Raw genomic sequence first — 26,802 nt, 5'->3', positions numbered from 1 at the left:
AAAATTTTAAACATCGTACCAAATCTTCAGCATGACACTGATAATAATGACAAATTTGGGTTCCTGAGTGTTGTCACTAATAGCCATGAACAGAGGAAACTTTGTCAAATACAGAGAGCTAGTTAAAACCCACTAGAAAAGGCTTTTTCCAGAATTTCTCAACCATACTATCCCTGACAAGTTGCTGCCCAACCATCTTATAATATGTTGTTCAGCCTAGGCTTTCTGCAGAGCAACAGTTTAAAAGATCATTTGTCAACTAAAAAACACACAAGCCCTTGAGCTCCCTATTAAAGACTAGCAGAGAATAGCTTTAGTGATAAATTCACCACCTTATTCCTCACAATTGGGAATATGATGATATGCCAGGTAAATTCAGAGATACTACAATTGTGACCTTCTTTAAGGAACATGGTAAATATCATCACCACTACTAATGGGGTCAGAGAGCTGCTCCATGAAATGCATGTGCCATTTGTCCATCAAAGGACAAAATAGTCTGCACCTTGTAACAACTCCAAGAAAATGCAGGCAGCAGCATCTACCATGAAACATCATCTCGGTGTTGCCAACTGAGGGTCTATAGAAGTCTTTTCAGGTTTGGTTGCCATAGAAATGTATCCATTCTACCTGGAAAACACAAACTACTTTGCATATGTCAGGAGCCACTGCTCAGCAAGACAGGTAACAATGAATTAAAAATTACCATCAACTTCAATACAATATTGCAAATACTGAAAATCCAGACAGAAGAACACGTGCAGCTCAAGAGTCTCAAACTGGCACAAAGCTGATTGTTAAGCAGGCTGCAGTGATCACTGTCCTCTTCTACACTTCACAGATTTGGACCATCGACACAAAACACCTTAATGCAATGCAGATATACCACCAATGCTGAATCCATAAAAACTTTCAAATCCACTGGCAGGATAAGCAAAGCAATTTCAGCAACCCAGCAAAAACAATCAGCCCCATTATTAATATTTTAATAATACTGAGCTAGCTCAGGTACAGGTCTTGTTGGTCTCACGTCCAATACCAGATTCTAGAATTAGCTGTTTCTGGAAAACTCAGCGGGTTGAGCAGTATCTGTGGGAGGAAAGAAACTATCGATGTTTTGAGTCAAAACCTGCTTCAGCACCAGCTTTCTTTCTTCCACAGATGCTGCTCAACCAGCTGAGTTCCTCCAAGCAGATCTTTGTTGTTTCAAAGTCCAGCATCTACAGTTTCTTGTACCCTGCAGTACCTCGGCAAGAGATGACCTAAAAGACAGAGGAAATAATTCATGGAAAATGGCAAAAGAATGCACCATTTTTACAAAAAAACCCACCATCAAGCACATCCTGCATCATCTGAGGCAGAGTCTGCAGGTCCATGAGAACATAAAGAACTGCAGCATTAGCAAATCTTCCTCATTAAAGGTACTGGTAAAGTAGAAACTTGTAGAAACGTTGGGCCAAGTCAGCCGGGACACAGCCTCCTACATTAATTTATTATCTACGGATCCTCATGTTTGGGTAAAGAGGCTCCACTGATGAGAATACTGATTGGTTGGACTGAGTAGGGAAATACCCCACCCATTTCCAAATCTAACTGTAAATAGCACAGTGAAATTCAAAACTGATTAGAGCCACCTTTTCTAAGTTTAAGATGTAGACCAAAGGAACAGAATCAAGTCCATGGTTGTTTCAGCTGAAATTTGAAAGGAATCAAAAATAGGGAATAGATGGTCACAAAAAGAGTTAAACAATGTCTGTTTTTATTCTGTCAAATTTAATGCATCCTTATGTAATGCCTTGGGTTAAGATTTCTACTGGTATGCTGTGAGGTATTTTTATTTTAGCAAGTTTTCTGTTAGTAAAAACAGTGTTTCCTTCTAGGATGAGTGCTTTGGCTTCAGCTAAAGACAAGGAGCCATGTTGTCCACATTTGGAACGTGGTGTCAGCCAATCAGGCTTATCTTGGTACGTGTCATAACTTTCTGCCCAGTGGAACATCTGAGAGTGCTGCACTGGTTTGGGGTCTTTTGGCAGGAGCTGCAGAGCAGGGCACAAGGTCTGCCAAATGCCAATCAAAGGAGAGACCTTGGTATAAGAAGTGCTTTGCAAGACAAAGGATTCCAAAAAGGGAAGTTCTACCTGTGGTTGGTGATAGGAATGCTGTGCCGTGCATAAACTGATATACACAGCTACTACAGAAATGAGCTCCAACATTTATTTGTACTTTCAGACTGGTTAACTGTTTCTTTCTTTTTCTATTAACTGCTTGATAAAGTTGAAAATAGGTAAATATACTTCCTTTATAATTTTATACTGGTGCGTGATCTGTCATTTCTTGGTGACCAATAACTGTGTATGGGCAGCATTAACACAGCATTCGCCACAATCAACATCCTTTAATTGGAACATCCCAACCTGCCGGTTTGATTGAATCCCAAATCATACCAACCCTAGATGTATTTTGCTTATGTAAGGTGGTCTTCTCAACACTGAGTTACGTGGCTGTTAGCAGAGAGAGCTAATGAGCCAAGATGGTGGATGAGCCCTGGTGAGAGGGTTACACTTACTTTTCATCTCTCTAAAACATATGACATTCATCTCTATTGGTCATTTTGCAGCCAATACAAAACATTCGCCTTTGTTTCTTCTCAGTTCAAACCACCAGCCTGGTATAAAGTTTATTTCTGAGAATCTGGTTACTATCTTCAGCTCCAAAACATATAGTTAAAAAGAAATTACATCATAGTTGCTCTCTTGTGCATCTCATTCACAACTATCATTTACATCACTCCTTTTGAATTTGTTCCTAAATGATGAAATAATTATTTGTGAAAGAATGTGCTATTGTAAGAGTATTAATCAAAATTATTTTGGTTTGAATAGTAAACATACTACAATTATTAAAATTAAATTCTGTTCAGCACTGGCATATTCCCCTTTCTTATTCCATGCATTCTATTTTCTTTTTCCTGATACTATGATGTTGGATTCTGAATAATCCTCATAAATGGGGATGTCTATATAACATTATGCATCAAAAGCAATAAAAAAGAGCTTTGTTCATCATTAGAGTAATATGAAAATCATTACCTTCTAAAGATGGTGCTTGGTCTTGGGCTGCATATAGCATCTCTTTGAATGCCTACAATACAAAACATTTCTCATTAAATGCTTGCTCTAAATATAAACAGAAGGTATTGAAAATCTAACTTCAATGCAAGTTATAATACACAGCATACTGTCACTATGATATCTCAACTAGGATAGATTTACAGCTCAAATTCTTTAGTAAAGAATTATGGCTTAAAATTTCTTAGTTAAAACCCAGTTTATAATTATAATTTTATCCTAGTCCTCTCCATTTATATGCACAGACACAGAAAGGACAATAAGTAAATGCACTATAAAATAGACAAGAACAGCAGAGCCTTCAAACATCAGAGCAGGTTATAACCAAGCTATGGGCTATCTTTACCTGAGTCAACTGGGTAGAGAGTCTGGTAGTAGGAATTTTCTGATATATATCTTCCCCGTTTCTGTATAACCTCTCAATCTGGCCCGTCCTCCACTTACGATGGTCACTGGTCTCTGTAAACATCCTCCATTCCCACTCATTGTGCCCTGCCATGCCAGGTTTTATATAATACCTCCAACTCTCTACTCTAATTCCCTCCTGAATTTCAAACTTAATACTCTAATAGACTGGCTACTTTCTAGCTGTTTTCTTGATGCTTGGCATCTTCTCATCTGCTCAAGTCTTCCCAAGAGCATCTTAGTACTTCCCATCTCAAAACCTCTGTTTATTTGAATATAGTTAATCTCATTGTCTAACTTGCACAATTTGTATCCTGATTGCCAAAATCTTTCATCTTAAAATGTGTGACAGTATCTCTGAGGACCTAATGATGCAACATAATGATGCAGCTATAAAGAAGACAAGGCAGCGGCTATACTTCATTAGAGTTTGAAGAGATTTGGTTTGATTACTAAAACACTCAAAAACTTCTACAAATGTACTGCAGAGAATATTCTGACTGGCTGCATCAGCAGCTGGTATGGGAAGCAGGGAGAGTAGGATTGAAATAAATTGCACAAGATTGAAATAAATTACAGAAACTTGTAAAATTAGTCAGATCCATCACAGGTACTGGCCTCCATAGTATCCAAGACATCTTTAAAGAGTAGTGTTTTAGAAAAGTGGCATCTATCAATAAGGATCCCCACCACTCAGAACATGCCCTGTTACTGTTGGGAAGGAGATATAGAAGCCTGAAGGCACACACTGAACAATTCTGGAACAGCTTCTTTCTCTCTGCCATCCAATCTCTAAGTGGATTTTGAACCCATGAACACTACCTCACTACTTTTTTATTTCTGTTTTTTGCACTCCTTGTTTTAACTTAACTATTTAATAGGCTTATATATACTTCATGTAATTCAGTATTTTTCTCAATATTTATCAAGTATTGCATTGTACTACTGCCATGAAGTTTTAAAAAAAATCACGAAATATGCCAGTGATATTAAATCTGATTCTGATACAGAAATGACCCAGCCATTTTCAATTCCTCCAACAAAAACATTCCTACCTCACAAGGTCACAAGTAGAAATACCGGCTAATGGTTGGACAATGCTCTATTCATTTAACAACTCTTCGGCAAGTGGAGCCATCCATGCATGAAATCTCGCCAATATTCAGGAATGATCAGATAAGTGGCAAATAACAATTGAACTAAAGTGCCATACAATGGCCATTTGCAACAAGTGAGAGAATAGCTATCCTCATTGGATTCAATGGCATTATAATTTCCAAATCTCCTCCCCCAACCCATTAAGCCTAGGGCTCACTACTAACCAGAAATTCAACTGGATAAGCCTCAAAAAATTGTGATTACAAAAGCAGATTAGAGCTGTATATCCTGCAATAAATAATTCAATCATGGCACCTAAGGCCTTTTTACTATCTAACAAGGTACAAAGCAGGAGTGTAATAGGAAACTCTCCATTTGATGAACGCAATGTCAACAACTCAAGAAGTTAATTTTACAGGACAAAGAAGATTGCATTATTGTCACATCTTCAATCATCAGTTCCTCAGGCTACTCAAGGACAAGAGGAACATGGGAGCATGACCACATGCCGTACTGCTACAAATCAAGCAAAACACCAGCTTGGAATCACAATCTGAAACCAGTCCTAATTCCTGGGAGCCTCTGCCGAATATTACTCCGGCAGTATCTTATCAGGATACTAGCAGTTCAGTTATGGATGCTGACATTGCCAGAAGCCCAGATTTGTTAAGTGATTAAAAAGTTTAAAATAATCAACTTCTTAAAAACAAAATCAAAGTCACTCACTATTCACGAATACCTTGTTAGTTACACCTAAATGACAGTACCTCATGCCATGAAAATTCTAAGCATGACAGTTCAAGCGTTTTGTGAAATGCTTTGTGGACAAAGCACTTTTTCAGCATTCTTTATAAAATTCCTACTTATTAGCATAATATATTCCAATGAGATATGTAGTCATTTTGCAAATTGCCAAAAAAAATGTTAAAGGCAGCAATTTGCTGAAAAACATCCGATGTATAGTGTTAACTAACTGGAAAATTCAAACCTAAAACACACATGTATCTGATATTTTTCTGTATAATAATCTGAATCGCTGTTCACAAAACTGATCACAAAACTATCGATTCCATCATCCAAATCATTGACACATAACATGAAAATAAGTGGTCCCAACACCGACCTCTGTAGAACACTAGTCACCAGCAGTGAACCAGAACAGGTTCCCTTTATTCACAAGTATTGTCTCCTGCCAGTCAGCCAATCTTCTATCCATGTTAGTAGCTTTCCTGTGGTATCATAGGCTCTTATCTCGTTTAGCAGCCTCATGTGCAGCATCTTGTCAAAAGCCTTCTAAAAATCAAAGTAGACAACATCCACTGACCTTCCTTTGTCTATCTTGCCTGTTAGTTCCTCAAAGAATCCCAACAAATTTGTAACACAATATTTTCACTTAAGAAATCCATGTTGACTTTGACCTATTTTATCATAGCCTCCAAGTACCACGAAAACTCATCTTTAAATAATAATAAACTTCAACACTGAAGTCAGGCTAACTGGCCTATAATTTCCTTATTTCTGCCCTCCCTTCTGCAGAGTTCAGTAACATTTGCAATTTTCCAGTCCTCTGGAACCATTCCAGAATCTAGTGATTCTTGAAAGATCATTACTACAATCTCTTCAGCTACCTTTTCAGAACCCTGGGGTGTAGTCCATCTGGTCCAGGTGACTTATATACATATCTTCAAATCAAATCACTTTTAATTATCATTCAAACCATACAGACAGTGTCCCTTATTTAAAACAGCATTCAGACATAGTGCGTAACATTCAAAACAGCAAACAACACAATTCAAATAGCAAGCAGAGAAGAATATTCACTCACTAAAAATATATATTTGGTCCAAGACCCTGAGTGACAATATCCAGCAATCGATGGTACTGTCTCCCAACAGTGTACAGATGCACGCAATCCAACCTGTCATTCCAGCGCTCAAACATGTGAGGGCAGCACTGATGGAAAAGGCCAAGCCCCAACCAAGCTCGGACGCCATACTGTAAATGATTCCTCATTTCTCACCTGGTCTGCAGCAGCAAGCAAGCCCGTGGCTTGAAGCCGAGTTCTTACTACAACTGAGGCTGCACAGATCCCATGTCATCTGTCCTTCCACCAGACAAGAATAACAGGCCTGTGGCAACTACATTATCATTGTCCAACAGAGTCTTACAGTTGCAAGTGAAATGTCTGAGACAATCTCCACAGTTATACTGCACCAGCTTCAATGCTTCTCAGTAGCGGGAGCAACATGGCCTGCAGCCAAGTCAGCTCCTCCATACCCAATGGCTCCTTCAACATCCCAATGGGCTGCTCCAACACACCGGCGGGCTCCTCCAAACCCCAACTGGTTCCTCCAATATCCTGACGGTCTCCTCCATACCCAAACCGACTCCTCAGATATCCCGACCAGCCCCTCTGACACCTTGACTAGTTCCTTCTCCACCATTCCAGCTTCAGCAGGCCCCTTCAACATCCACCACTTACACGGTCCAGCTACTATGATCAACAAGCAGCACATTGATAGAGTAGCCCTTCAGTGTTCAATGCTCTTGGAGTAGAATTGTCTTAGGATTGTAAAAAACAAATTTTACAAAAAAGAAAACACCTTTGGCTGGTCCCCAAGAGACTGCTGTGTTTGCACGTGCTTCAATTTTACTGGAATTTCTTTCCCTTCCCCCCTCTTTTCAAGGTTCTTTTGAATATCCTGACGTGAGTTGCACTCTGACTTCAGTTCTTTGCGTGAATGGGAGCCGCTCACAGGGCTTCACGACCAGCTCTTTTGCTTTCCCAAGGACGTGGCCTGGAAGGCATGTGCACCTTCAGTTTTCTGGATGTTCGTGGACCTGGAGAAATGCTGATTCTAGGCCAGTACCCCTGACTGAAGCATCATGGGGGAGCATGGAACAGGTTAGCTGCTGGGGGTTGTGTGTCAGGAGTGCAGTGCCTTTTTGGTACGCGCTCTTTGGGCACAGAGCTCGTAAAAAGCAACATAACAAGCTTTTAACATCATAAATCAGTGAGTTATTTGTTATGTCTCCCCTCTCGCTGTGAAATGAGGACACCTCTTTTTCTCTTATTAGGAAGACAGAGGACTTGTGGTATGTTGAATGACTGGGTGAACAAGTAATTTTTGGGGTATTGCTAGCCTGTGTCTTTATTGATGCTTAGCTGCACGCTTGAGTGCTCGGTGGACGGTACTGATGCATTCTTGCTGGTGGGGGGAATCGTTGCTTTGCTGCATGGGAGGGGGGAGCCGGGGTTCTGACGTTTTAACTGTCATTCATTCTTTGGGGCACTCCTCTGTTGGCAGCATTACTGACTGGAATGGTATGGAGGGGCTACTGCACAGGACTGAAAGAAGCTGCAGAAAGTTGTAAATCTTGGGTGCTAGCCTACAAAGTACCCAGGACGTCTTCAGGGAGCGGTGTCTCAGAAAGGCATTGTTCATTATTAAGGACCTCCAGCATCCAGGGCTTGCCCTTTTCTCACTGTTACCATCAGGTAGGAGGTACAGAAGCCAGAAGGCACACAGTCAGCGATTCAGGAACAGCTTCTTCCCCTCTGCCATACAATTCCTAAAAGGACATTGAATCTTTGGACACTACCTCACTTTTTTTATATACATACAATAAACATATATATGTTATTTATTTATTTACTATTATTATTATTACTATATTTTTTCTCTGCTAGATTATGTATTCCATTGAATTATTGCTGCTAAGTTAACAAATTTCATGTCACATGCCAGTGATAATAAACCTGATTGTGATTCTGTTTTTGTGGATGTTTGCGAAGAAAAAGAATTTCAGGATTTCTCTGACATTAAATATACCTATTGAAACCCATTGAATCCCTTTTCAGTTTCCCAAGCACCTCCTCAGTAATAGCAATGTCACTCACTCCTGCTTTAAAAGCTTCCCAACCCTTTAATTTCTCACTAATTTTTGCTATATTAAATACACTCTCTTTTGCTTTTGTGGTGTCTTTGACTTCCCTTGATCAGCCACAGTTGCCTCATTCTCTCTTTAGAATACATCTTCATCTTTGAGATGCAACAATCCTGGATCTTCTGAGTTGCCTCCAGAAACTCCAGCCATTGATGTTCTGCTGTCATCACTGCTAGTGTCCCCTTCTAATTACCTTTGCCCAGCTCCTCTCTCATGCCTCTGTAATTCCCCTTACTCTACTGTAATACTGATACATCTGACTTTATAATCTCTCTCTCAAAACTTCATGGTGTATTCAATCATATTATAATCACTGTCTCCTAACGGTTCTTTTATCTTCTAATTAAACCTGGTTCATTACACAACACCCAATCTAGATTTGCCTTTCCCCTAGTGGGCTCAACCACAAGCTAGTCTAAAAAGCCATCTTAAGGACTTCTTCAAATTCCCTCTCTTGGGATCCAGCACCAACATGATTTTCTCCAAACTACCTGCATATTGAACTCCCCTGTTACTATAACATTTATTACATGTCTTTTCTATCTCCCATTGTAATTTGTACCCCAGAACCTAGGTACAATTTGGAAGCCTGTATACAACTCCCAACAGGGTCTTTTTACCTTTGCATAAGGAATTGGAGGGATGAGTTAGTAAGTTTGATGATGACACCAAGGTTGGAGGTGTTGTGGATAGTGTGGAGGGCTGTCAGAGGTTAAAGCAGGACATTGACAGGATGCAAATCTGGGCTGAGAAGTGGCAGATGGAGTTCAACCCAGATAAGTGTGACGTGGTTTACTTTGGTAAGTCAAATACGATGGCAGAATATTGTATTAATGGTCAGAGTCTTGGCAGTGTGGAGGATCAGAGGGATCTTGAGGTCAGAGTCCATAGGTAACTCAAAGCAGCTGCACAGGTCGACTCAGTGCTTAAGGCGGCGTACGGTGTTTTTGCCTTCATCAATCATGGAATTGAATTTAGGAGCCAAGGGATAATGTTGTAGCTATATAGGACCCTGGTCAGACCCCAGTTGGAGTACTGTGCTCAGTTCTGGTCACCTCACTATAGGAAGGATGTGGAAGCCATAGAAAGGGTGCAGAGGAGATTTGCAAGGATGTTGCCTGGATTGGGGAGCATGCCTTATGAGAATAGGTTGAGTGAACTCGGCCTTTTCTCCTTGGAGCAAATGAGGATGAGAGGTGACCTGACAGAGGTGTTCAAGGTGATGAGAGGCATTGATCATGTGGATAGTCAGAGGCTTTTTCCCTGGGCTGAAATGGTTGCCACAAGAGGACACAGGTTTAAGATGCTGGGGAGTAGGTACAGAAGAGATGTCAGGGGTAAGTTTTTTACTCAGAGAGTGGTGAACTCGTGGAATGGGCTGCCGGCAACGGTGGTGGAGGCCGATACGATAGGGTCTTTTAGGAGGCTTTTAGATAGGTATATGGAGCTTAGTAAAATACTGTAGAGGGATATAGGTAAGCCTAGTTATTTCTAAGGTAGGGACGTGTTCGGCAGAACTTTGTGGGCCGAAGGGCCTGTATTGTGCTGTAATTTTTCTATGTTTCTAAATGGAGGAGGAAGGAATAATAAATTTTTCATGGAGACTTGAAAATATGCTGCCAGTGTATTCACATGGTCATTAACTGTATTCCTGAAGTTTTTCGCAATAATTCACGTGCCTGCAAAATGCATGACTGATTCCTGAGTCAGGCTGTTTCAGTTACTATAAGTTACATCAACAGAGTTTCTGTAGTTCAGAATCAGGTTTGTCATCAGTATTCTATATAACATGAATTTTTAAATTCAAGAGATTCTGCAGATGGAATTCAGTGTAACTGATACAAAATGCTGGAGGAACTCAGCACGTCAGGCAACATTGATAGAAAAGAATATCAACTCAAGGTTTTGGTACCTGATGAAGAGTCTTGGCCTGAAACATCAACTCTCTATTCTTTTCCCTGGATGATGACTGACATACTGAGTCTTATAACGTGAAATTTGATGTTCTAAGGCAGCAAGCCAAATATATAGTGCAATAAAAAGGGACCTTTCAGAAATCTTATAGTGGGAGGGAAGAAGCTGATTCTGAATTGTGGATTATGGGTCTTCAGACTCCTGTGCCACCACTCTGATGATAGGAACAAGAAGAAGGCAAGTCTCCGATAGTTAGGATTCTTGATGATAGAATGAAGCTCTGCAATCCCACATGATAAATGAAGTTAAATCTTTTGTGAGGCCAAAGCTATATGTAGTGGCTGACATGAGGAAATCTGCAGATGCTGGAAATTCAAGCAACACACACAAAATGCTGGTGGAATGCAGCAGGCCGGGCAGCATCTATCGGGGAGAGGCGCTGTCGACACTTCGGGTCGAGACCCTTCGTCAGGACTAACTCAAAGGAAAGTTAGTAAGAGATTTGAAAGTAGGAGGGGGAGGGGAAAATGCGAAATGAAAGGAGAAGACCAGAGGGGGTGTGATGAAGCTGAGAGCCAGAAAGGTGATTTCCATGTGTCGCCACTGAGGAGACATAACATGAGGCTTGCTAATGGAGAAGCTATGTCCTGGCAGGGAGAGGCTTACATGAGACTTCTTTTCACAAGACTAGCCAGCGGTGGAAACTGAAAATGAGAACGACAACCACTACCCACTACACTATCACACTAGACATGTTATAACAACCATTTTGACACATTGTTCAAAAGTAATGGTATAGATTAAAGACAGAATTAGAGTAATCAAGACTGACTTCAATCCCTTATTGCCAATGCTTCACCTAATGTGTTGTCCGTGCCCTATATAAGGCAGTATTCACCTTTGACAGTACGGTCAGCCCTCCTTATCCACGGGGGATTGGTTCCGGGATCCCCCACTGAACCAAAAACTGCAGATGCTCTAGTCCCTTATTTAGCCTGTCTCAGTGTGGTGGTCTTTAGGAGCAAGTGCAGCTCTGAATCTGCAGTGTTTCTGTTCACGAAAATAATCACAATCATGATTGAAATAAAGTGGAAGTAATAAAGCGATCGGAAAGAGGTGAAACGCCATTGGTCTTTGGAAAAGCGTTAGGCTATACTCTGTCAATGATTGGAACAATTTTAGTGGAGCATGTGAAAAGTCCTGCCCCGATGAAAGCTACAATTATTACTGAGCAACACAGTGGTTTAATTATTGAACTACATATGTTTCTTCAGTGTTTTATATGCATAGAAAGTAAAATGTATACTATATACTAAGACAAACATTTGACTGACGCTAAATAATACTGGATGTACCTGTTCCGACTTCAAATCTGACTTAAAATGGACTCAAACGGAACTTGTTCATATCCCGGGGACTACCAGTACTTTTAAATCATCTCTAGATTACTTATAGTACCTTTTAGCGATGTACTACATACAGAGCAAGAGACAACGACACGCAGTTGGTAAGTTGTTTCGAGACTAGTTGATTCAAACTTCGCGGCGCTGGCATTTAATCCCTAGCGCCCGCCCTCTCCGGGCGGAAATGACATCAGAGGTGCATTACCAAAGTCTCTCCCCGCGCGCTGGCTATTTGTGAGCCGGTTCGCCTGCATAGAAAGTGGGTCTCCACATAACCCCCCCCCCCCCGGAACCAGCGATACACCCCCCAATGTCCACAGTCTGGATCAGCCTTTGTTTGGGAGGTCTGCCTCTGTGCCACGGTGCCTGAACCTCGACCGGCTGTGCCAAGTCCACATGGGCTGGTTTGAGTTGGTCCACTGTGAAAACCTCCTCTCCCCCCCCCCCCCCAATGTCCAGAACGTACGTGGACACCTTGTACAGCCCCTCGTACGGCTGCTGTAGCGGTGCCCGGTGTCCGCCCCTTCGTACAAACACAAGCTTACAGTTCTGCAGGTCTTTGGGTACATGGGTCGGGGTCCGTCCGTGCTGTGAAGTCGGTACGGGGGCCAGGTTGCTGAGCCTTTCGCGTAGTCTGTCCAGGACTGCTGCAGGTTCTTCCTCTTGCCCCCCCTTGGGGCTGGTATGAACTCTCCTGGGATGGCCAGGGGTGTGCTGTACACCAACATGGCCGACGAGGCGTGCAGATCCTCTTTGGGCACTGTGCGAATTCCAAGCAGGGAAGCTCGTCCACCCAGTTAGATCCTCTCAGGCGGGCCATGAGAGCCGACTTCAAGTGTTGGTGGAAGCGTTCCACTAGTCCGTTCGACTGTGGGTGGTAGGCAGTTGTGTGGTGTAGCTGCGTTCCCAACAGGCTGGCCATAGCCGACCACAGGCTGGAGGTGAACTGGGCATCACTGTCGGAGGTAATGTGGGCTGGTACCTCAAAGCGTGCTACCCAGGTTGTGATCAGTGCTCGGGCGCAGGAATCGGTAGATGTGTCGCTGAGCGGGACTGCCTCTGGCCACCTCGTGAACCGGTCTACCATAGTTAGGAGGTACCGTGCTCCTTGTGACACTGGTAGGGGGCCCACGATATCACATGAATGTGGTCGAACCTCTGGTGGGTGGGTTCGAACTGCTGCAGCGGGGCTTTAGTGTGCCGCTGCACCTTGGCTGTTTGGCACTGTGCGCACGTTCTGGCCTATTCACTGACCTGCTTGCGAAGTCCGTGTCACACGAACTTGCTGGAGACCAGCCGGACAGTTGTCCTGATAGATGGGTGCGCCAAACCGTGTATGGAGTCGAAAACTCACCGCCCCCAGGCTGCTGGGATGATGGGGCAAGTTTGGCCAGTAGCCACGTCGCACAGGAGGGTCCTCTCACCTGGGCCTACAAGAAAGTCTTGCAGCTGCAAACCCGAGACTGCGGTCCTGTAGCTGGGCATCTCATCGTCTGTCTGCTGCGCCTCTGCCAGTGCTGCATAGTCCACCCCCAGGGACAAGGCCTGGATAGCTGGTCTGGAGAATGCGTCTGCCACGATGTTGTCCTTTCCCGAGACATGCTGGATGTCCATCGTGTACTCAGAGATGTAGGACAGATGTCACCGCTGGCGAGCCGACTAGGGATCGGACACTTTCTTGAAGGTCAACAGTTTGTGGTCCGTGAACGCGGTGAACTAAGAAGTACCTTCTAGGAAGTACCTGAAATGCCCGATTGCCAGATACAGTGCCAACAGCTCCCGGTCGAAGGCACTGTACTTGAGTTAGGTTGGTCGTAGGTCCTTGCTGAAGAACGCCAGCGGTTGCCAGTGCCCCTCGATGAGTTGCTCCAGCACCCCACCGACTGCTGTGTTGGATGCGTCCACTGTGAGGGCGGTCAGAACGTCTGTTCTGGGGTGCACCAGCATCATGGCATCTGCCAAGGCTTCCTTGGCTTTAATGAAAGTGGCCGCAGCCTCCTCGTCCCAAGTAATGTCCTTGCCTTTACCCGACATCAGGGTGTACAAAGAGCGCATGATACAGGCTGTTGAAGGGAGGAAACGGTGTAGAAGTTCACCATACCAACGAACTCCTGCAGGCCTTTGACCGTGTTGGGCTGGGTAAAGTGGCGGATCGCGTCTACCTTGGCGGGCAGAGGTGTTGCCCCATCTTTGGTAATCCTGTGGCGCTGGAAGTCAATGGTAATGAGACCGAACTGGCATTTGGCCGGGTTGATCGTGAGGCCGAAGTCACTCAGGTGAGAGTAGAGCTGGCGGAGGTGGGACAGATGCTCCTGACGACTACTGCTAGCTATAAGGATGTTGTCCAAATAGATGAACGCAAAGTCCAGGTCACGTCCCACTTCATCCATTAGCTGCTGGAATGTCTGGGCGGCATTCTTCAGGCCGAACGGCATTCGGAGGAACTCAAACAGGCCGAACGCGGTGATGAGTGCTATTTTGGGGATGTCTTCAGAGTGCACCGGGATTTGATGGTATCCCCGGATGAGATCTACTTTGGAAAAGATTCTTGCCCCGTGCAGGTTTGCTGCAAAGTCCTGTATGTGCGGCACGGGGTAGCAGTCTGGAGTTGTAGCTTCGTTCAGTCTGCGGCAGTCGCCGCATGGTCTCCAACCCCTGGCTGCTTTGGGCACCATGTGCAGGGGGGAGGGCCATGGGCTGTCAGACCTCCGTACGATCCCCAATTCCTCCATCCTCTTGAACTCCTCCTTTGTCAGGCGGAGCTTTTCCGGGGGGAGTCTTGGTGTGCGGGCGTAGATGGGTTGTCCCTGGGTCAGGATGTGGTGCTGTACCCTGTGTCTGGACATGGCTGCCATGAACTGCGGTGCCAGAATTGATGGAAAGTCTGCCAGGATTCTGGTGAATTCATTGTCCCACAATGTGATGGAGTCCAGGTGTGGGGCCAGCAACTTGGCTTCACCCGGGGAGAACGTCTGGAAGGTCTCGGCATGTACCAGTCTTTTCCCGTGCAAGTCAACCAGCAGGCTGTGAGCTCGCAAGAAGTCTGCCCCCAGGAGTGTTTTGGGCCATGGTGGCCAGTGTGAAGTCCCACATGAACCGGCTGGCACCGAACCGCAGCTGCACTGTACGGCTGCCGTAGGTCCGTATCGTGTTGCTATTTGCGGCCCTCAGGGTGGATCCTGGCTTCCTGTTGCGGGTGTCGTACCCTTTCGGGGGCAAGACGCTGATTTCTGCTCCGGTGTCGATCAAGAAGCAGTGTCCCGACTGTTTGTCCCAGATGTACAAGAGGCTGTCCTGGTGGTCAACTGCCATAGCCACTAGCGGCAGCTGGCTCTGGCCCTGGCCCTTGCAGGGCGAGCGACAACGACAGGCTTCTGTGCCCCACCACTGGTGGTAGAAACACCACTGTTCACTGTCCTCCTCACTGCTGTCTCTGTGTTGTTTGCCCCCCTGCCGGGCCTGGTCTGGTCTGCTGTTGGGCACGCGGCCCGGTAATCTGACCACAGCACGTCTGCCCAGGCCGCCACCTTCCGGGGGTCGCTGAAATCTGCGTTGGCCAGCAGCAGATGTATGTCCTCGGGCTGTTGTTCTAGGAACGCTTGCTTGAACATGAGGCAGGGCTTGTCCGTCAGCCAGGGCCAGCATCTCGTTCATCAATACTGACGGCAGCCTGTCTTCCAAACCATCCAGGTGAAGCAGGTGGGCACACCGCTCACGCCATGAGAGGCCAAAGGTCCCAATGAGCAGCGTTTTGAATGTTTCATATTTGCCTTCTTCCGGGGGTGAAATCCACAACCTGGGCAGCCGTCTCCTGGTCAAAGGCGCACACCACGTGATAGTAACGCATGGAATCAGAAGATATCTGCCAAATCTGGAACTGGGCTTCTGCTTGGCTAAACCACACGCATGGTCACAGCGTCCAGAAAGTTGGCAGTTTTAGCAAAACTGCGTGAACAGCTGAAGAGTCGGTCATCTTTGGTCCAAATCCTGTTTGGACCGGCGGGGTCACCAATGTGGCGATGTACTACATACAGAGCGAGAGACAACGACACGCAGTCGGTAAGTCGTTTCGAGACTAGTTTATTCAAACTTCGTGGTGCTGGCATTTAATCCCCAGCGCCTGCCCTCTCCGGGCGGAAATGACGTCAGAGGTGCATTACCAAAGTCTCTCCCCACGCGCTGGCTATTTGTGAGCCAGTTCGCCTGCGTAGAAAGTGGGTCGCCATAACCTAATACACTGTAAATGTATGTAAATAGTTGTTATACTGTATTGTTTAGGGAATAATGTCAAGAAAAATTAGTTTGTACACGCTCAAGCAACAAGTGCTGGAGAGAGAACTTCCGGGTTTTCCTGATCCGTGGTTGGTTGAATCCGTGCAAGCGGAACCTGTGGTTAAGGAGGGCCGACTGTATACTTACTGAGTTACAGTTTACAGACAATTATGCACGTGAACTTTATTGCTGCTATATTGTACAACTTTTAATATTTTGCTCTGAACAAATTTTTACGCGCTTTAGAAGGTGGAATTCTAAACATCTGCCTGTACGTATCTATAAATGTAAAAAGAAAAATGATATTTAGTGGAGCATTCAGAATGAGTTGGAATCCTAAAGAAAATCCTAAAGATTTTCACCTTCTTAGAAAACCATTGATCTTTAGAAATGGTTGAGTTTCTCCAATGCAGTTTTACCAGTGAGGATTGTGCAAGTGAATTTGTGAACTCAGTATACCAACCAAGTTATCTGTTTATAGCAAAGTTAAATACTTCCAATGTCTTGGGTTTTTAAGGCCTGGATTGTGTGGTTAGTCTTGAATGAACAGAGCTAGATGATACATTTGTGATTTGCCTATGTGCTTTGCATAGACTTTTGAAGTGGAATTTGCAGTGATTAGAAACCAGGAAAAATTAAATGGATGATAATATCAGCAAATACTGACACTTAACAGCAGCAGAAACAGTGGAGACATCCACTTTGAGATCAAACTTCCATGCTTATGCATTGAGAACATCTGAATTACAGAAAATTTACAAAACAAATCTCTATTTGACTAATGGTGTGTGCAGTAGATGGAACCAGAATACGTAATTTCATCTTGCAGACTAGGTCTGGAACCCTACATTCATGTACCATTTCAATATTTTGTGGGGTCTTGACTCTACTGTTCTATCAGGTAGTTAACTCCAGTTCAGTAGTGCTGTCGATGCATTCCTTGTTTTGTTTCTTGGTTTTGTGCTAATTTTCAGGCTCCTCTTAATTTTAACACACCTCAGTTATGTCTCCCCCCATCTTCCTTTGTTCCAAAGTAAACATCCCTAATTTATCTAATGTATGTCTATTTCCTATGGACATCCTAAAATACTCTCTTTCATCCTGTCCAATGCAATCACATCTTGTAACATGGTGACTAGATCTATACGCAGTACCCTAGCAGTGGCCTAACAAATGCTTTGTACAGTTGAATGTCTGCTCTTGACTACAAGAGCAGATGTTCCTGCTTTAGTAGTTTATCTTTCATCCAAGATTGAATATTCTTTTAATCTTTTCATTCTCTTATAAGGATATATGGATCTAAGGTCCCTCTGTTGGACCATCTCATTCAATATTTATAGTAGATTCTGGCTAATTGGACCATTGGTTGATCAGGACAGCTGCTTATTTGGGGCAACACCTAAAGAACAAAAACTAATCGAAAAAGTAGCTGGAATTCCCTTTGTTTTTTTTAGGACATTGTGCTGCTTAATTGGATCAGGTGACTTGCTGAACAGTTTCTAACTAGCGTTAGTCATGCTCACTTGTGTGGCTTAAGACGTTATATTAGTTTTTAAATGGGATCAGTTGCATGTGTTTATATTGAGAAAGTAGTGACTTTTGTCACTGTTAGTTGGCGAGAAATAAGCAGGAAGACAATTCAGAACTGTTTTGTTCACTGCACTCAGCACTCAGGGACTCAGGCTTGGAGATGCCAGAAACAGCTGGGAGTGGAAAATGAAACTATTTCATTGCTTCAACGAACTAGAAACTGAAGAATTTGAAAGTATTGACAATGATCATGAATATTAAAATGAAAATGAAGATTTGGAGGATTAACTCATTGAAAGCATTATATGAAGGCAGTCCATTATCTACATGAGGTGTCTGCACTTGTTTTGTTCATTTACAGTCAATCCAAAATAATATGGCTGCGTACACTGGATGAATTCATCTGTTGATAAATACTAGGAATTAATACACAATTTTATAGTATTGTGGTAGTATTGGTAATGTTCTAATTTGTTTTGTCTTTCATTGAAATTCATAATCTATTACTCATTTAAATGATAGTTTGTCATTTTATACCTTTATTAACTATTTCCATGAAATTTCAGTAATTGAGGCAGCCACCAAATTTGGCCAAAATATACTGGTCCTGAAGTGTTCCAATTAACCTTGCGCCTTGTTGTATCTCCCTAAATTTATTATCTAGCACTTCTCTGAATTAATTTCCCTTTGCCATCCTTCAACCAAACTATCCAGATAGAACATAGGAAACCTACAGCACAGTACAGGCCGTTTGGCCCACAAAGTTGTGCTGAACATGTCCCTACCTTAGAAATTACTAGGCTTACCCATAGCTCTCTATTTTTCTAAGCTCCATATACCTATCCAAAAGTCTCTTAAAAGACCCTATCATATCTGCCTCCACCACCATTGCTGGCGGCCCATTCCATGCACTTACCACACGCTGCATAAAAAACTTACCCCTGACATCTCCTCTGTATCTACTCCCCAGCACCTTAAACCTGTGTCCTCTTGTGGCAGCCATTTCAGCCCTAGGAAAAAGCCTGTGACTATCCACATGATCAATCTTCTTATACACCTCTATCAGGTCACCTCTCATCCTCCTTTGCTCCAAGGAGAAAAGGCCGAGTTCACTCAACCTATTCTCATAAGGCATGCTCCCCAATCCAGGCAACATCCTTGCAAATCTCCTCTGCACCCGTTTCATGGTTTCCACATCATTTCAGTAGTGAGGCAACCAGAACTGAGCACAGTGCTCCAAATGGGGTCTGACCAGGGTCCTATATAGCTGCAACATTACCTCTTGGCTCCTAGATTCAATTCCATGATTGATGAAGGCCAATGCACCATACACCTTCTTAACCACAGGGTGAACCTGCGTGGCTGCTTTGAGCTACCTATGGACTCGGACCCCAAGATCCCTCTTACCATTAGTGCTATATTCTGCCATCATAGTTGACCTACCAAAATGAAATACTTCACACTTATCTGGGTTGAACTCCATCTGCCACTTCTCAGCCCAGTTTTACATCTTATCAATATCCCGCTGTAACCATTCCTGTCCCTGAGCCATCCAAGCCTCTGTAATGGCCACCACATCATAGCTCCAAGCACTGATCCACGCTCTTAAGCTCATCCATTTTGTTCACAATACTCCTTGCGTTAAAATAGACACATCTGAAACCGTATATCTGAGTGTGTCCCTTCTCTGTAACCTAACTATTCTCCCTCACACACCGTCTCCAAGCTTCCTCTATTTGTGAGCCAGCCACCTCTTCCCCAGTCTCTTCAGTTTGGTTCCCACTCCCCATCATCCCATTACTTCCTTCAGTTTCCTTCTCATTATCAATCAATATTAGCATCATCTGAAAATCTCTTCATACCCTTACATTTAAATCTGAGTCACTAACAAAAATCACCAAAAGCAAGCGACTAAATTGTGGAAGGCCATTGCTGACAGCCTTCTAGGTACAAAATCACTTATCAGTTTACTTCCTGTTGCTGAGGTAATTTTATATCCGATTTAACTTGAATCCTATGATCTTTTACTTTTTCAGTCACGTGGCCTTATGGGGCTGTGATGTGTAGTTTACATCAAATGCTTAATTCCACTTACCCTGAAACAAAACCAGGAAATGCTGGGAATACTCAGCATATTGGACTAGATCTGTTGAATGAGAAACAAAGTTAAAATTTCAGGTTGAAGTCTGTTAAGTCTGTTTTGTTACTCACAGATGCAGCCTGACCTGCTGAGTATTTCCAACATTTTCTGATTGTTGTTTTAGATTTCCAGTATCCACAGTTAATTCTTATCTTTTCCTCATCAACCATCCTTGTATTTAAAAACTTCAGTTTAGTCCCTTTTAATGAATGTCCCTGCTTAAACTGGCTTTTTAAAAAATAAACAAAAATAGATTGTTCCTTAGAATAGATCCCAATAACTAACTCACCAGTAAGGTTTAACATCAGAATCAGGTATATTATCACCAGGATGTGACGTGAAATTTGTAACTTAGCAGCAGCAGCAGGAGGTACAGAGGCCCAGGTTCTGCAGCTTCTCAGTCAGGATTGTATGAGTGATGGTACTAAATGCTGAGCTACAGTCGATGAACAGCATCCTGACATAGGTGTTTATGTTATCCAGATCGTCTAAAGCCGCGTGGAGAGCTATTGAGAATGCGTCTGTTGTTGACCTATTGTGGCGATAGGTAAATTGCAATGGGTCCGGGTCCTTGCTGAGGCAAGAATTCAGGCTAATCATAACCAATCTCTCAAAGCATTTCATCACTGTTGTGTGAGTGCTACTAGGTGTTAGTCATTAAGGCAGCCCACATTATTCTCCTTAGGCACTGGTATAATTGTTGCCTTTTTGAGGCAAGTGGGAACTTCTGCCCGGAGCAGTGAGAGTCCTTGAATACTAGTTGGTTGACACAGGTTTTGAGAACCTTACTAGGTACTCCATTGGGACCTTCTGACTTGTAAGGGTTCACTCTCTTTAAAAACAGCCTAACATCAGCCTCTGAGACGGAGCTCACAGGGTCATCAGGTGCAGGAGGGATCTTCACAGCTTTAGTTGCGTTCTCCCTTTCAAAGCAGGCATAGAAGGTGTTGCGTTCATCTGGTAGTGAAGCATCACTGCCATTCATACTATTGGGTTTTGATTTGTAGGAAGTAATGTCTTGCAGACCCTGCCAGAGTTGCCATGCATCCGATGTTACCTCCAACCTCGTTCTTATGTTTATTCCTTACACCCTTTCGAAGCTGTGATACATTAGAGTTGTAAATAGGCAGAGAATAGACAAACAAATCAAGCACATTGGTCCTGGTGTAACTATATCCACATATAACCATGTAACAATTACAGCACGGAAACAGGCCATTTCGGCCCTTCTAGACCGTGCTGAACGCTTACTCTCACCTAGTCGCACCGACCTGCACTCAGCCCATAACCCTCCATTCCCTTCCTGTCCATATACCTATCCAATTTTACTTTGAATGACAATATTGAACCTGCCACCACCACTTCTACTGGAAGCTCATTCCACACAGCTACCACTCTCTGGGTAAAGAAATTCCCCTTCGTGTTACCCCTAAACTTTTGCCCCCAACTCTCAACTCATTTCCTCTTGTTTGAATCTCCCCTACTCTCAATGGAAAAAGCCTATCCATGTCAACTCTATCTATCCCTCTCATAATTTTAAATACCTCTATCAAGTCCCCCCTCAACCTTCTATGCTCCAAAGAATAAGGACCTAACTTGTTCAACTTTTCCCTGTAACTTAGGTGCTGAAACCCAGGTAACATTCTAGTAAATCTTCTCTGTGCACTCTCTATTTTGTTGACATCTTTCCTATAATTCAGTGACCAGAACTGTACAAAATACTCCAAATTTAGCCTTACCAATGCCTTGTACAATTTTAACATTACATCCTAACTCCTATACTGAATGCTCTGATTTATAAAGGCTCAGCATTCCAAAAGCTTTCTTCACCACCCTATCCACATGAGATTCCACCTTCAGGGAACTATGCACCATTATTCCTAGATCACTCTGTTCTACTGCATTCTTCAATGCCCTACCATTTACCATGTATGTCCTGTGGATTATTCCTACCAAATGTAGTACCTCACACTTATCAGCATTAAACTCCATCTGCCATCTTTCAGCCCACTTTTCTAACTGGCCTAAATCTCTGTGCAAGCTTTGAAAACCTACTTCATTATCCACAATGCCACCTATCTTAGTATCATCTGCATACTTACTAATCCAATTTACCACCCCATCATCCAGATCATTAATGTATATGACAATATTGGACCTAGTACAGATCCCTGAGGCACACCACTAGTCACTGGCCTCCAACCTGACAAACGGTTATCTACCACTACTCTCTGGCATCTCCCATCCAGCCATTTTTGAATCTATTTTACTAGAATGTTAACACCTAAAGATTGAACCTTCCTAACTATACGTGTGGAACCTTGTCAAAGGCCTTACGGAAGTCCATACAGACAACATCCACTGCTTTGCCCTTGTCAACTTTCCTAGTAACCTCTTCAAAAAATTCAATAAGATTTGTCAAACATGACCTTCCACGCACAAATCCATGTTGACTGTTCCTAAGCAGACCCTGTCTATCCAGATAATTATATATACCATCTCTAAGAATATTTTCCATTAATTTACTGACATCAAACTTACAGGCCTATGATTGCTAGGTTTGCTCTTAGAACCCTTTTTAAACAATGGAACAACATGAGCAATACGCCAATCCTCTGGCACCAGCCCCGTTTCTAATGGCATTTGAAATATTTCTGTCAGAGCCCCTGCTATTTGTACACTAACCTCCCTCAAGGTCCTAGGGAGTATCCTGTCAGGACCTGGAGATTTATCCACTTTTATATTCCTTAAAAGCACCAGCACTTCCTCTGCTTTGTCATAGTTTCCATAACTTCCCTACTTGTTTCCCTTACCTTACACAATTCAATATCCTTCTCCTTAGTGAATACCGAAGAAAAGAAATTGTTCAAAATCTCCCCCATCTCTTTTGGTTCCACACATAGCTGTCGACTCTGATTCTCTAAGGGACCAATTTTATCCCTCACTATCTTTTTCCTATTAATATAACTGTGGAAACCCTTTGGATTTATTTTCACCTTACTTAGCAAAGCAACCTCGCACCTTCTTTTAGCTTTTCTAATTTCTTTCTTAAGATTCTTTTTACATTCCTCGAGCACCTCATTTATTCCAAGCTGCCTATATTTATTGTAGATCTCGCTCTTTTTCTGAACCAAGTTTCCAATATCACTTAAAAACCATGGCTCTCTCAAACTTTTAACCTTTCCTTTCAACCTAACAGGAACGTAAAGATTCTGTACCCTCAAAAGTTCACCTTTAAATGACCTCCATTTCTCTATTACATCCTTCCCATAAATCAAATTGTCCCAATTCGCTCCTTCTAAATCCTTTCGCATCGCCTCAAAGTTAGCCTTTCTCCAATCAAAAATCTCAACCCTGGGTCCAGTCCTATCCTTCTCCATAATTATATTGAAACTAATGGCATTGTGATCACTGGACCTGAAGTGCTCCCCAACACATATCTCCTTCACCTGACCAATCTCATCTCATAACAGAAGATCCAACACTGCCCCTTCTCTAGTTGGTACCTCTATGTATTGCTGCAAAAAACTACTACAAATATCTGCTATCTCCTTACAAATTTGCTCCTCTAATTTTCGCTCCCTATTAGTTGGTCTATAATACACCCCTATGAGTATTACTACACCTTTCTCATTCCTCAATTCCAGCCAAATAGCCTCCCTAGATGAGCCCTCTGATCTATCCTGTCAGAGTACCGCTGTAATATTTTCTTTGACAAGCAATGCAACACCTCCCCCTCTTGCCCTTCCAAATCTATCACACCTGAAGCAACGAAATCCAGGAATATTTAGTTGCCGATCATAACCCTTCTGCAACCATATTTCACTAATAGCTCCGACATTATATTTCCGGGTATCAATCCATGCTTTAAGTTCATCCACCTTTCTTACAGTGCTCCTAGCATTAAAATAAATGCATTTAAGAAATTCTCCACCCCTTCCTCTCTGTTTACCTCTAACAGTGCAAACAACTTTACTATCTTTTTCTTCCTTCTTGCATACATCTGTTCCTACACTCTGGTTCCCCTCCCCCCTGTATCTAGTTTAAATCCACGGGAGCCTCTCTAGCAAACCAACCTGCAAGAATATTTGTCCCCCTCCAGTTCAGATGTAAACTGTCCCTCCGGAACAGGTCCCACCTTCACTGGAAAACTGCCCAATTATCTATAAATCTGAAGCCCTCCCTCCTGCATCATGTCTTCAGCCACATGTTGATCTGCGCTATCTTACTATTTCTAAACCCACTGGTAGCTGCCATTCATACTATTGGGTTTTGATTTGTAGGAAGTAATGTCTTGCAGACCCTGCCAGAGTTGCCATGCATCCGATGTTACCTCCAACCTCGTTCTTATGTTTATTCCTTACACCCTTTCGAAGCTGTGATACATTAGAGTTGTAAATAGGCAGAGAATAGACAAACAAATCAAGCTCATTGGTCCTGGTGTAACTATATCCACATATAACCATGTAACAATTACAGCACGGAAACAGGCCATTTTGGCCCTTCTAGACCGTGCTGAACGCTTACTCTCACCTAGTCGCACCGACCTGCACTCAGCCCATAACTCTCCATTCCCTTCCTGTCCATATACCTATCCAATTTTACTTTGAATGACAATATCGAACCTGCCACCACCACTTCTACTGGAAGCTCATTCCACACAGCTACCACTCTCTGAGTAAAGAAATTGGTCTCGCTGAAGCCTGTTGAGCCAAAGCCATCCCACTCTGCCTCAGTCCACTCCGACAATGGCTGCTACGACGATGGCTGCTGTATATGGCAGTTTTTTTTTAAACCTTTGGTGCGCTACGTCACACACCTGCGCAGTCTAGCCTCTTTTCCCCAATCATTTTTTAAAAAGTCTTCTCTCCGAGATGCCTTTACTTTTTCCCTCTCTGCCTCTTGCTTTGATTTAAAAGACCGTTGAAAAACTCCTTTCCTTTTAAAACCTTTGGTGTGCTACGTCACATGCTTGTGCAGTCTAGCCGCTTTTCCCCAATCAGTTAAAAAAAACCGGCTTCTCTCCGAGATGCTTTTACTTCTTCCCTCTCCGCCTCTTGCTTTGATTTTAAAACTATTTATTAAAGATAGAGCCACTCTTACACAAATTTAACCATTTATTCACTATATATTGATAAGGACAAACATACCAAAACTAAAGAGGCATAACATGTCCAGGGAACTAGTCTACTTGGGGAACTGGTCATTAGTATGAAAGGTTGTCCACTAAAGGAGAAAATAGAAAAGCATCTTAAAAACTAGACATATTGAGCTGTTGTCTTTATTTGCAGCCAACTATCAGACACTCCTTGTTAAATCTTAAAGTTCATTTTCTCTGTCAATCATCTTTCACTGCATCATCTCCAGTGCCCTTAAAATAGTTCCTAGACTTGCATTTAGAAGTATCTGCAGTAGACTCAAGTGGTATCTAATCAATGTTCAGTACTAGTTTTTCTATGTTCAACTTTTCCCTTAAAATAAATACCAGTGCTTGATTTGCTTTATTTATGGGCTTGCAATTTTGTGTGCAACTCTTAATGATTGGCAAATATGTACCCAAAGTTCTCTTCTATAACCCCTATCCCATATGGGCTTGTACTATCCAAAAATTTGACCTTTCTGTACTGCCCTGCATTTATCTTTGTTGGACTTTATTTACCAATTACTTACTAATTTATTTACCAATTAATATGTTAAAGTCTTCCTCACTCTTAACTATAACATCAATTTGGTATGAGCCACAAAACTTAGAAGCAGGATATTAGATTCAGTTTTAATTACAAATGGCAGTGGATTCAGCACTAATGAGAGAAAATCTGCAGATACTGTTAGTCCAAAACACCATACACAAAATGCTGAAGGAACTCAGCAGACCAGGCAGTATCAATGGAAAAGAGTAAACAGACATTGTTTCATGCAGACATCTCAGGGAAAAAAGCCTGCATGTATTTACCCTAATAATATCCCACATAATTGTGTATACCTCTATAAGATCTTGTCACATTCTCCTATGCTCCAGAAAATAAAGTCCAAACCTATTCAACCTTTCCCTATGACTCAGTTCCTCAAGTCCCAGCAATATTCTTGTCTTGTAAATTCTCTCCACACTCTTTCAAGTTTACTGATATCTTTCCTGTAGATAGATGACACATTACTCTAAATTTGGCCTCACCGACATCTTATACAATTTTAACATAACATCTGAACTCCTGTACTCAGACCTTGGTGTCCTGCATTCACAGTGCAAGTCCAACCCTACTTTGTCCTGCCAGTGTGCAACATTTCACTCTTGTCTGCATTAAGTTTCCTCTGCCTTTTTTTGTAGCTGGTCCAGATCATGGTGTAAGCTTTAACCTTCCTTGCTATTCCCTACTCCCCCAATCTTGGTGTCATCTGAAAATCTGCTGATTCAATTTACCATATTATCAACTAAATAATTAATATAGATGATAGAAAACAATGGATCCAGTGCCAATCCTTGTGGCACACCACTAGTTACAAGCTTCTAGTCACAAAGACAATCATCTATTACCACTCTCTGCCTTCTTCATCCAAGCCAATGCTGAATCTAATTTAGTACTTCATTCTGAATGGCAAGTGACTTCTGGACTAGCCTCCCATGTCGAACTTTGCCAAAGACCTTGCTAAAGTCCATGTGGACAATGTCCACTGCCTTTCCTTCATCAACCTTTCTTGAAACCGCCTCAAAATTTCTTAAGGTTGGTTAGACACGGCCTGCAATGCACAAAGCCATGTTGTCCCTAATTAGGCCCTGCATATCCAAATAATTTTATATCCTGTCCCTTAGACAGGACACTAACTCTGCTACTGCCTGCACAGATGCTATTTGACCTGTTAGGTATTTCAAGCATTCTATGTTTTTATTTTTACTTCATCAATTTGTTCTTGTCAGTTCCAGCATTTAATGTTTTTTTGTTCTATCCTCATCCTTGGGTTTCATTTG

General features: G+C 42.8%; 1 protein-coding gene across 2 annotated transcripts in view; it reads right to left on the bottom strand.

The window, feature by feature from the left end:
• LOC132402201 (xenotropic and polytropic retrovirus receptor 1 homolog) overlaps positions 1–26,802 on the bottom strand; it is a 444,705-nt gene that overhangs the window by 387,232 nt on the left and 30,671 nt on the right. For both annotated transcript variants that reach the window (XM_059984917.1, XM_059984920.1), the window contains exon 2: positions 3,090–3,141. In XM_059984917.1, coding sequence (XP_059840900.1) covers positions 3,090–3,141 — 52 coding nt within the window. The remainder of the gene's footprint in view (positions 1–3,089; positions 3,142–26,802) is intronic.

Source organism: Hypanus sabinus, chromosome 11 (assembly GCF_030144855.1).
Source record: "Hypanus sabinus isolate sHypSab1 chromosome 11, sHypSab1.hap1, whole genome shotgun sequence".
Taxonomy (NCBI): domain Eukaryota; kingdom Metazoa; phylum Chordata; class Chondrichthyes; order Myliobatiformes; family Dasyatidae; genus Hypanus; species Hypanus sabinus.
This window is presented reverse-complemented; position numbering and strand designations above follow the sequence as displayed.